General features: G+C 35.6%; 1 protein-coding gene across 4 annotated transcripts in view; it reads right to left on the reverse strand.

The window, feature by feature from the left end:
* The window catches only part of ARHGAP42 (Rho GTPase activating protein 42), a 307644-nt gene that overhangs the window by 207948 nt on the left and 86842 nt on the right, over window positions 1–12854 (reverse strand). For all 4 annotated transcript variants that reach the window (XR_009356745.1, XR_009356746.1, XM_059185797.1 and 1 more), the window contains exon 3: window positions 4819–4880. Coding sequence is in view for 2 of the 4 variants with exons in the window: in XM_059185797.1 (XP_059041780.1) it covers window positions 4819–4880 (62 nt within the window). In the remaining 2 variants the exon portion in view is untranslated. The remainder of the gene's footprint in view (window positions 1–4818; window positions 4881–12854) is intronic.

The following is a 12854-nucleotide window of genomic DNA, read 5'->3' on the forward strand; positions in this document are numbered from 1 at the left end:
CCTTACCCACATCTTAACTTCATTACTATCTGGACCAACTCCACTGCCAAATTCAGCACGTTTCAACTCCCACTCTCAATAACAACTTCCTTGTCTCAGAATTTCTTTTATTGTTAGTGAACCGTCAACATAGTACAGTAGTAATTAATGCTTGCTGTCTCTGCTCTCTAAAGCCATCAGTCACCTCCTGACTCAGCTATAGTTACAATTACTCAAGACCCACTTTCGTATTACACAGATCCATGAGCCTATAATCAAGCACAGCTTCTGTGCCCACCACTTGAAACTTACCTCCTAACTCTTCTTATTGCTCAGTCCATGGCTCTGAGTATTGCTAGAAAAATCTGTGAAAACATGACCATTAATCTTTCCTTGACATATTTATGATATCTACCTTTTATGGTTCATTATCACTAACCCATGATCCCTTTTCTCTTATATATTTGGCTCTTGGCTTTCTAAACTATTTCTATAAACTCCTCTTAGAGCAGATGACCACTCCTTCTTGATACTATTAACCTCTCTCTAAACAATTTATGGTCCAAAGTTCTATATTTTAACTAATGATCTTTATTTCCTCGCAGTTCAGAGGAAGAGCCTTTTCCTCTGGTTTCTTCAATGCTATAAGAACATTTCTTTGATGAAGTCCCAAAAGTTTATTTTCGCTTTTGTTTCCTTTGACTTTGGAGACATATCTTGAAAGAAGTTGCTGTGGCTGATATCGAAGAGATTACTGCCTATGTTCTCCTCTAGGATTCTGATGGATTCCTGTCTCACATTGAGGTCTTTTATCCATTTTGAGTTTATCATTGTGTATAGTGTAAGAAAATGGTCGGATTTCATTCTTCTACATATAGCTGTCCAGTTTTCCCAGCACCATTTATTGAAGAGACTGTCTTTTTTCCACTGTATATTTTTCCTGTTTTGTCGAAGATTAATTGACCATAGAGTTGAAGGTCCATATCTGGGCTCTCTACTCTGTTCCACTGGTCTATGTGTCTGTTTTATGCCAGTACCATGCTGTCTTGGTGACCACAGCTTTGTAATAAAGCTTGAAATCAGATAACATGATGCCCCCAGTGTTATTTTTGTTTTTCAACATTTCCTTAGCGATTCAGGGTCTCTTCTGATTCCATACAAATTTTAGAATTATTTGCTCCAGCTCTTTGAAGAATACCGGTGGAATTTTGATTGGAATATCATTAAAAGTATAGATTGCTCTAGGCAGTATAGACATTTTAACAATGTTTATTCTTCCAATCCAAGAGCATGGAATGGTCTTCCATTTTTTGTGTCTTCTTCAATTTCCTTCATGAGTGTTCTGTAGTTCCTCAAGTACAGATCCTTTACCTCTTTGGTTAGGTTTATTCCCAAGTATCTTATGGTTTTTGGTGCTATAGTAAATGGAATCGATTCTCTAATTTCCCTTTCTGTATTTTCATTGTTAGTGTATAAGAAAGTCACTGATTTCTGCACAGTGACTTTGCATCCTGCCACATTGCTGAATCGCTGTATGAGTTCTAGTAGTTTGGGGGTGGAGTGTTTTGGGTTTTCCATATAAAGAAATCATGTTATCTGCGAAGAGAGAGAGTTTGACTTCTTCATTGACAATTTGGATACCTCTTATTTCTCTTTGTTGTCTGATTGCTGGTGCTAAGACTTCTGATACTATGTTGAACAAAATCAAAAGCTTCTGCACAGCAAAGGAAACAGTCAAAAAATCAAAGAGGCAACCCACGAAATGGGAGAAGATATTTGCAAATGACAGTACAGACAAAAGGTTGATATCCAGGATCTATAATGAACTCCTCAAACTCAACACACACAAAACAGGCAATCATATCGAAAAATGGGATATGAACAGACACTTCTCCAATGAAGACATACAAATGGCTATCAGACACATGAAAAAATGTTCATCATCACTAGCCCTCAGGGAGATTCAAATTAAAACCACATTGAGATATCACCTTACACCAGTTAGAATGGCCAAAATTAGCAAGACAGGAAACAACATGTGTTGGAGGGGATGTGGAGAAAGGGGAACCCTCTTGCACTGTTGGTGGGAATGCAGGTTGGTGCATCCTCTTTGGAGAACAGTGTGGAGATTCCTCAAGAAATTAAAAATAAAACTTCCCTATAACCCTGCAATTGTACTACTGAGTATTTACCCCAAAGATACAGATGTCGTGAAAAGAAGGGCCATCTGTACCCCAATGTTTATAGCAGCAATGGCCACGGTCGCCAAACTATGGAAAGAACCAAGATGCCCTTCAACAGACGAATGGATAAGGAAGATGTGGTCCATATACACTATGGAGTATTATGCCTCCATCAGAAAGGATGAAAACCCAACTTTTGTAGCAACATGGATGGGACTGGAAGAGATTATGCTGAGTGAAATAAGTCAAGCAGAGAGAGTCAATTATCATATGGTTTCACATATTTGTGGAGCATAACAAATAGCATAGAGGACATGGGGAGTTAGAGAGGAGAAGGGTGTTGGGGTAAATTGGAAGGGGAGGTGAACCATGAGAGACTATGGACTCTGAAAAACAATCTGAGGGTTTTGAAGTGGCTGGGGGGTGGGAGGTTGGGGTACCAGGTGGTGGGTATTATAGAGGGCATGGATTGCATGGAGCACTGGGTGTGGTGAAAAAAATAATGAATACTGTTATGCTGAAAATAAATAAATTTAATTTTAAAAATAAATAAATAGTCCAAAGACATGAAAAAAAAATAAAAAAATAAAATGAGTCTCCTATAGAAAGCAAAAAAAAAAAAAAAAAAAAAAAAGACCATTTCTTTGGCTCTTTTTACTCCTACAAACACAACAGACTTTCCCATATTCTTTCAATACATTTTCTAAAATTATAGCCCCTGCTAGCTGGCTTATCATTCTCCTGAACTACTTGCACAGGATTTAAATAACAACCTCACTCAACCCTGAACCGTATATTCTCCTGGCTTCCATACCATTTACAATTCTATTTTTATATTCCCTAACCACTTTTTCCCATTCTCCTCATCAGCTCCTCTCTGGGCAGTAAGGTACCTCCTACTCACATGCCCCCATCAAACTTGGACTTCTATTGCATAGTTGAGAGAACTGGAGTAAGGATTATGGATAAAGCACTTGAAAGTATACTATTTAGTCTTAAGACTCCAATCAAACTTACCTCCACAAAAAAGCTTCATCTGACCTACGCAGAAAGGGTTAGCCTCCCATAATGCCTTATATGTATCTAACACAGATTACACTGAATGGCTAGTTACCTGGTACTAGGGCCAGATCTGGTATGGCGATATTTTGTAAGAAAATATAGTCACCCCTGAAACCCCCACCTTATCTATCTCTCACAGTGCCATCAAATTAATCTTTCCTAAATCCCATATTGATTATCCCATTCTTTGCAGAAACTATTTTGCCTTCCTGTAACACACACCAAAATTTAAGCTCAGCTCTTAAACCCTATATATGGCCCAAACTACCAATCTTCTAATACTTTCTAAGAACCATCCATTTGCCTTATTCTAAAAATATATACAGTACTTTCTCCCACCTTGTGTCCTCTACTCAAGTTCATTTACATGACTGCTAAGTAAGGGTTGTATGATTCTTCCTTAGCTCAGGCAGTATTTTCTGAGTCACGCCATCCTTCTGAAATTGCTTTCCTTATCCAGTCAACAGAATGACACTACATTTAATCCACATTGAATACATAGGTGTATATATAATTTCCCAAAAAGATGGTGAAGCCAGTGATAAAGATGACATTTTAAAAAGTCTGAAACCGTCACTATAAGTGACAACATCTTTATTACCATCGACATTTATTATGTGCCAGGTGCTACTACAAATGCTTTACAACGATTCTATGGGATATGTACTGCTATTTTTCCTATATACAAATGGGAAGCCAGGGTTATAGAAGCCTGCACAGATATTTGAACAAAATGGATACAAAATAATATTGGTAAATGAATAAATGTATTACTAAGAACTATACTCTGCTGCTGTCATACAAATTAATCCATCAGCTTATGATGCTTTCCCCACTCTTCTCAGCCAAGCAAAATCCTTCCAGCCTTTCAGACACAACTGAAATGTCACCTTTTTTTTTTTTTTTTTTTTTTTTTTTTTAAAGATTTTATTTATTTATTTGACAGAGAGAAATCACAAGTAGATGGAGAGGCAGGCAGAGAGAGAGAGGGAAGCAGGCTCCCCGCTGAGCAGAGAGCCCGATGCGGGCCTCGATCCCAGGACCCTGAGATCATGACCTGAGCCGAAGGCAGCGGCTTAACCCACTGAGCCACCCAGGCGCCCGAAATGTCACCTTTTTAAGAAAGTCTCCTCAACATTTAGAAGAAGGAAGGAAGGAAGGAAAGAACGAAGGAAGGAAAAGAAAGAAAAAGAAAGAAAATAAGTAAGTTAGTCTCCTGCTAACACCCTGGCAGAATTATTTGCTCCTTCTATGAATTGTCTTTAATACTTGGAATGTATCTTTATTATAACACTGAAGTTTTTTTTTTTAAGTTTACTCAATTAGAATGGGTTTATGATGACAATTCAATATTTTTAATTCTTGAAAGAACTAACTGGAAAGCAAAGTGAATATAATTTGCACCTGATGAACAAATGAAATAAACACAAATGGTATATATAATCATTAGCAATAATTGATCATCATACTCAAAATCATTTCTTTAACTTTTAGTACATCTATGACATTGTAAGGTCTGGTATAACTCATAAGGCTCAGTCTTTTAATATGTCCAAACAAAGCTTTATTCTTAAAAAATGGGGAACAGACTTACCAGTCTCCTCCTTTCTTCTTCTACTGCAATGAGTAATCTTGCAAATTCCTTTAGTGACTGAGCTATTTAGAAGATTTAAAAAAAAAAAAAAAAAAAAAAAAAAAAAAAAGCATTAACCTCTTTTCATTGCTAATTTTAATTGCATAGGAATAAACAGTACAATGAAGCTGGTTATAAATGTGTTTATATTCTGTGGCTTTATGCTTCTAGAAGCATAGAACAGTATATACAGTAGGATATCAATGGATAATAGCTATAGATAACAGATATTTGTGTACTGCAAATTAAAGTCTAGCACACACAAAGTATATTTTTTCTTCAAAGACACTAGGGAAATATAGTTTATGTATGTAATGTACAAAACTTAATAAATAAAAGTTTACTACTGAAATTGCTTCTAAACAGAATCCTACAAATAATGAATATATTAAACTTCTAAAAAGCAATAAATCCAGCACTATTTAGATGTACTTAGTAGCAGCCAGTAACACAATGTCTCCCACTGACTTCTGTCCAGAAGCACAGCAGTTATAGATATTTAAAACCGTCTGTATTCTGTATTACTCCAGTATCAAGGTAGTTTATTCTGTGAGTCATCAGGGTGGCCAGAAGGACTACCAGCATCAGCATTTGGGGAGTTCGTCAGAAATACAGATTCGGAAAAAAAAAAGAAAAGAAATACAGATTCAAGCCTCACTCCAGAGTCTGCATTTTAATAGGATCCTCAAGTGATCCATTTACATACTGAAGTTGAGAAGCACTGCTTTACTTTTTTTCCTTGTTTTTGTTTTTTCCCAAGTTTTTAATTTAAATTCCAGTTAACAGAGTGTTTTGTTAGTTTCAGGTGCATAATTTATTGATTCAATACTTTCATACAACACCTGGCACCCATTACAAGTTCAGAGAGCTCTCTAGAGCAGGGCTTCTCCCCAGTCAGATGGAATAAGCCCTGCTCTAGAGAGCTCTCTGAATTCTTATTGCTCTAGCTAGGGGCAAGTATCAAATACTCAGAAACACTGGAAGAATAAACCAAAAAATAAACTGGGAGTTACAACAGCATATTTTTTAAAAATGCATAGTCCCAATTGGCAGTTGTAAAACAGTAATTCATCCAAAACAATTTCTGTATCTTATGTTTCATAATTAAAGTTAGAAAGTTTTGATTACAAAACTAACAAAACAAGGTGAATGCGAAAATTATTTCCATTTAAGCTTTGAAATTTCCTTTCATGTCTTTATTCTTTAGGCTCCCTACCATTTCCTTTCTACCTATACTAATATTAAAAACATTCTTTAAGACCAGACGTCTAGTAACTCTGGCATAAAGCCTACAATAAAGGCAGGTAAATGAGGAAAATAAATCGAGAGTTTCATAACAGTACTTATTAAGAAAAATATTCTTTTTCTTTTCTTTTTTTTTAAGATTATTTATTTATTTATTTATTTGACAGAGAGAGAGAGAGAGAGAGAGAGATCACAAGTAGGCAGAGAGGCAGGCAGAGAGAGATAGGAAGGGAAGCAGGCTCCCTGCTGCAGAGAGCCCGATGTGGGACTTGATCCCAGGACCCTGAGATCATGACCTGAGCCAAAGGCAGCGGCTTAACCCACTGAGCCACCCAGGCGCCCCAGAAAAATATTCTTTTTCGTTCAGGTTTTTGAAATTACAATCTAGGGTTTTTCCCTCCACTTTTTTTTTTTTTTTTTTAATTTGACAGAGAAAGATCACAAGTAGACAGAGAGGCAGGCAGAGAGAGAGAGAGGGAAGCAGGCTCCCCACTGAGCAGAGACCCCGATGCGGGACTCGATCCCAGGACCCTGTGATCATGACCCAAGCCGAAGGCAGCAGCTTTAACCCACTGAATCACCCAGGTGCCCCCCCCTCCACTCTTTTTAAAACTAGTAGGCCTACACTAACTAATCTGATTTGAAATGCTATCCCTATGATTACTTCACATTGGATTTTACTCACAGTTGCCAAAAGAGAAATCAAAGGATTACCTGACAGACTCAGATTAATCTGATAAACACATTAATGACCTTAGAGAAAATATAACTTTTTTTTAATTTAGGAAAATGAGATTTTAATTTCTACAAAAATAACAGTAACAGTGCTAAAATACAACACAGTTGTGACAACAATAAGTTGAACAGAAAAACATTTTACAAATATATAAAAAGTTTTAGCTGGAGTATATAATAGAATATTATATTTTTATACTTTGGGTAAAGAAAGCATTCCATCATCCTGGCAGTTATTTTTATTTTTTTATTTATATTTATTGCTATTAAAGAACTCTATTGGTAAGCCTGGAAAAAAAAAAAAGTCAATAAAATTTTGGACAATGGGAGGTAAATCATTTTGGACTACAGGAATTAGAAGCAGCAGGTACTCCTGAAGGTGAGAAAATAAGAGGTGAAAGAAAGTTGACAGTCTGTATAATTAAAGTCTGTATAATAAGCACTTAAACCCCAGAGTTCAAACTCAATGCCTCCCAAGCTTTTTATTTAAAAACAAAACAAAACAAACTAAAAACCAACTACCCTCATATGCTGCTTTTATGGGAAGCTACTGGATAAGGCACTCTACTAAAACATGGGAATAAACCAAGAAAAGAGGATATGGGACCTAGAAGTAGGAGATCCGATTATAGCATGGGAGCAAATGAAATTCTTATGTCAACAGAGTGATATTCCAGGTCAACTGCTGTGCATGCAAAAGGTTCAGAGGGGATCTTATCTAGACTGGAGCAATAGGTTATAGACTCCAGGAAATGTCTCCAGACAATAAAAATAGAACTGATCGATATCCTGATGTATCTGAATGTAAGGAAAGGAAATTTATAGTCTTTTAAAAGAAAATTCAAAGGCAATTATTAACTCCTGGGAAAACAGCTATATATGTAACACCATCAAAATAAATGAAATAACTTAGTCATATTACAAACAAAGTCACCATGATATAAACATAACAGTAAAAAAATGAAAAGAGGGTATACAAGACGCGGGAAAAAGTCAAATGTTAGCAAGATAATTATGATCTTGAAAGAAACAGAAGAATTGGCTAAAAGTTCAAAGTGGTCTTTGTGAGTAGTTAAGTGGCAAAGCTTGTAAGATGAGAGGTTGCTAGTTTTTATTAAGCCTGATAAAAATCTTTAGCTTTTTTAAATAATGAAATAATGAAACATACTATAAATGCTTTATTTTCCTACTAGACTTAATTATAGGAGGCTAAATTCCCGAACTAATTTTCCCAAAGAGTTAAGTAAATACCTACCACATAGAAGCCTGACAAAAAGGTTTTTTATTTTGTTTTGTTTTTATTTATTTATTTATATATATTTTTTGACAACAGGTATTTTTGGAATAAAGGAAGATGTAGCTTGATTTAGAGTGTCAGGGATAACAACAGAACCTTCCATTTAGTCAACCCAGGAGGCAACCACTGTCTCATGGAGTAGTGTCCTAGTAGTCCCAGGAGCATCATCTTATAACAACTTGGAAGTCCAAAGGCTTCCCCAAGTAATTACTACTTCAAGAGTAAATTGTGCAGATGCCTTAAGTCAGATTTTGATTTTAAGTAAAGAAACTCAGATTCTCATTTTAATATTGTTGTACCTCTTTGCTAAAAATTAATGATGCTGTTTCCTGTTTAACTTGAATGGTTTTCTGGTCTGTTTCCCATATAAATACTATTTATAGACTCAGTACAGAAATAGTTTATTATAATGAGAATGTCTGAGGAGAAAAATTTGAACATGATGCATGTCTGGTTCCTCACAATAAAAACTACTCCCCTCCAGCAGTTTTTTGGGTCTTCCCCAATTTGACAATAAGTTCTGTTTGTTCTTTTTCTTTTGTTGATTTTTCAGGGAAATTACTTCAAAAAATGAAATTTATTCTTTATACAGTATAGTCTCCGTTCCATAAAAGTATGTTTCTTAGTTCAAATGAAGGTATTCATGTTTGTCATTTGTCTTACCTGGAAAGGAACAGCTAGGAACACCATTTCATCCATTAGTAACAGCAACCTACTAACCTTTTCAATCCATATCTGATGCTTTCCCCTAAGTCTTTTTATTTTTAATGTCAAAGTATTGCATGAATAGTTTACAAAGCACAATATAACACAGAAATAAAACAGGAATTAACAATCCTATAAAGCAGATATTAAACAATTCCAAATATTGTATAAGCTGCGTTTTAGGGCAAAGGACAGATAGATAACCGATCACTTCCTAGACTGGCCCATGCTCAAACTCTAAAGGAACCCCTGACAGAAGTTAGGTAGATTCAAGCTGCCTACCATACCCCCAGCAACTCCTCATAGATGAGAAGCCAGTATTAGAATTTCTGGTACCTAGCACCAACAAATGCCTTAAAAGACCATGAAAACTCATAGAGAGTCTATTTCCCCACCAGGCCTTGGGCACAAAACACACAAAAGGATTCCTCCAGCACTCATCACAGTGATGTTGACTGCTTGAGCAATATCTTCTAAGACTTTACTTAAGTAAAATCTAAAAATATTTTGTATTACATGCAAATTCTAATACCCAAATATTTTCTTTTATAAGCAATTATATGTGATGCTCCATAGCTTGTTTATCAATGTTAATATTTACATAAATAACCATTTCATTATCTGATTTTGGAGATCCAGACTAACATCAAATTTAACAGCTGGTCTTACAATCATAGATTCTGCCCATACCTAGTTGGTATGACAGGAGCTTAATTAAGTGACAGCAATATCCCCAAAATAATATTTAATGCACAGTGGACTTTCAATAGATGGATCACTAAATGAATTAATGACTTTAATAATACATTTCCACAATCTATTTGCTATACAAAGAGAAACATACCAACTCATATGCTAGGCTTCATAAAATATTTTTAAAAGGAAAAGCTAGATACTTTGGAAAATTATGTTAGCTATCCGCGTTCTTGTCACCTGCATGAAACTTTCCTGGCTGTATTCACCAGTAATAATATTTCCCTTTCCTGGCCATCTGGACCATGAGATTACTGGAGAGCAATCAAAATTCCATTTCATATATAGATGTTAACTTTGCAACAAGTTATTGAGATTAAGAATACTGCTAAAAGTTCCCTTTTCATCTCTCCAATGTGATATTGGAAAAACACTTTTGGAACAATAGAAATTTATTATTCAGGTGTATTTAATGACAGGTCCCAAGAGTAAAAACATTCAGAAAGACAACAGCTAAAATATATCTACACAGTGAAGAAGTAGGATAATGGCTTCTATATTTACTAATATCATAAATTCTAAAACATTCCTGAATTGTCTAAAATATCTACTTCCTAACTCCATCTTTTCAGCAGGCATAAGTTCACCTGACTACTTTTGACTATGGAAAACCTGGTTAGTGCTTGTAAGTAAGAATGAGAAAGAATAAAGGAAATTACTCCCTGTTCATTACTGACATGACTCCATTACTGTAAGTACTAAGCATTATACTATTAAATGTTTCAAAAATTGATCTGCTTGAGCTTTAAAGATTTTCAGGAGAACTGAGAAAGCATGTCTCTCTCATAGCCAACAACATTTATATCATAATTCAGATAATGATATGTTAAATATTTTTCCCAGGAGTCTTTTTTCTCAAACTTTTAAGCAGCATAAATACATACCCAAACAGAAGTATAGATCACAAATTCAGTCACATATACAATTATGTCAGCAACATATTTTTTACTTATTAAGTGAGTAAATCACCTATGACATTCAGATATGCTGATGAATGGAGAGAACTGAGTTAGCACTAGGATTTAGACTTGGTTAAATCTCAAGGAAAACATGAAAACCTATAACAGCCTATAAAAGCCAGATTGAACCAATGCAATCATTTTAGAAGTCCAGATAATGTTCCAACAGTCATTCCACTATTCTATCTGGGTGGACGATGTAGGTTATCAAGGTCTTTCTTAGCATCCTTCTGGCAATGACTTTTTTTTCCACAGGAAGTAGGAGAAAAGCTGTATAATATCAACACTTAACTGAGGATATGAACCAGAGCAAATGACTGCATCATATGCTTCTAGATCTGGCCACACCGAAAAAAATAAAAGTAGAATCAATATACACAGTCAAGTGATATTCAGCATACTTTGGTATGAAGTATGCAACGATCTAACAGGGTACCACATCAGCAGGTCATACCTGTAACTCCCACTTAGGAAGTTTTAATTCTTTGAACTTAAGAATATCAAAGATAGGGGCGCCTGGGTGGCTCGGTGGGTTAGGCCGCTGCCTTTGGCTCGGGTCATGATCTCAGGGTCCTGGGATCAAGTCCCGCATCGGGCTCTCTGCTCGGCAGGGAGCCTGCTTTGCTTCCTCCTCTCTCTCTCTCTGCCTACTTGTGGTGGTCTCTCTCTGTCAAATAAATTAATAAAATCTTTAAAAAAAAAAAAAAAAAAAAAAGAATATCAAAGATACCATAGTAACTGAACAGCAAGCTTTGGTTCAGGAACAATTTAACCCATAAACAAAGCAAGAAGCAGGATCACTGTGTTATGCCTGAAAAGAAATACTATGTCTACAAAACAGACAGCAAAATATAAAAAGTGACACTAATTCTCCACACAATGTTAACTGGATATTGTGTGTCTTTGTAACAATTAACACCCCCACTTGAGAGGCTCTCTACTGTAATACTAAACATTACTCACAACCACAAACTCGTATTATTTTTTGGGAGCCACAACATCAAATATTGTGGCTTTAAGCTCCATGGTTGCTTAGCTGCAAAGCCAATAAATTGCTTCTGAAACCAACAGAAAAAAAAAAAAAATCACGGGCCTACTGCTGAATGCTGATAGGTCACTGTACCCACATACTCAGAGGCCCTCAGACTTTCTTCTAACAATTCACAGCCTTTTAGAATCCAAGTTCCCTTGAAAACATAGAAATTCAGGGCGCCAGGGTGGTTCAGTGGATTAAGCGTCTGCCTTCGCTTCAGGTCATGATCCCAGGGTCCTGGGATTTAGTATAGTACCACATCGAGCTCCTTGTCAGCGGAGAACCTGGTTCTCCTCTCTCTACCTGTGGTTCCCACTTCTTGTGTTCTCTCTCTCTCTCTCTAGCTATCTCTCTCTCCTTGTCAAATGAATAAATAAAGTCTTAAAAAAAAAAAAAAAGAAAACATAGAAATTCTAGTTATCTTTAAGGTAACTAAACCAACTTCTCCACAACATCCTCCTGGTGCTTAGTTTTGTTTTTCATTTTGTTTTGTTTTGTTTTTAATTTCCAAATATAAATCAAAGAGATTTATATTGAAAACAAATCCCTATAAACTTATATTCAAATTTTTCTTTCCTGACTTGTTAATTTCAGTCATTCTATAAAAATGAATTCTTAACATTTACAAAGACATGGATAGAACTAGAGGGTATTATGCTACGTAAAATAAGTCAGTCAGAGAAAGATAATTATCATATGATTTCACTCGTGTGTGGAATTTAAGAAACAAAACAGAGAATTAAAGAGGAAGGGAGGGAAAAATAAAACAAGACAAAATCAGAGAGGGAGAGGAACTGTAAAAGACTCTTAATCATGGGAAACAAACTGAAGGTTGCTGGAGGGGAGTGGGATAGGGGGATGGGATAACTGGGTAATGGCCATTAAGGAGGGCATGTGATATAATGAGCACTGGGTATTACATAAGATTGATGAATCTGTGAACTCTACCTTTAAAACTAATAATATACTGTATATTAATTAATTGAATTCAAATAAAAGAAAAGGAAAGGAAAAGAAAAAAGAAATTCTTCTTTCATATCCTACCAGTGTATCCCTGTATAGCATTGCATGCACGTGTATTAGGTTTCAACAAATATGAGATATACCAAGTTAGAACATATTAGATATTATTTTAGTAATAAAAATGTGTTTGATATTATAGCATAGTTTTCTAGTTAAGCATTAAAGAGCAATGAGAAATGCATAACCTACAAATGAAATGTCACAAAATTAAACTTTTATTAAGTTGTCCCTGTATTCTGCACAGAGT

Source organism: Mustela lutreola, chromosome 1 (assembly GCF_030435805.1).
Source record: "Mustela lutreola isolate mMusLut2 chromosome 1, mMusLut2.pri, whole genome shotgun sequence".
In the NCBI taxonomy this organism is placed as follows: Eukaryota; Metazoa; Chordata; class Mammalia; order Carnivora; family Mustelidae; genus Mustela; species Mustela lutreola.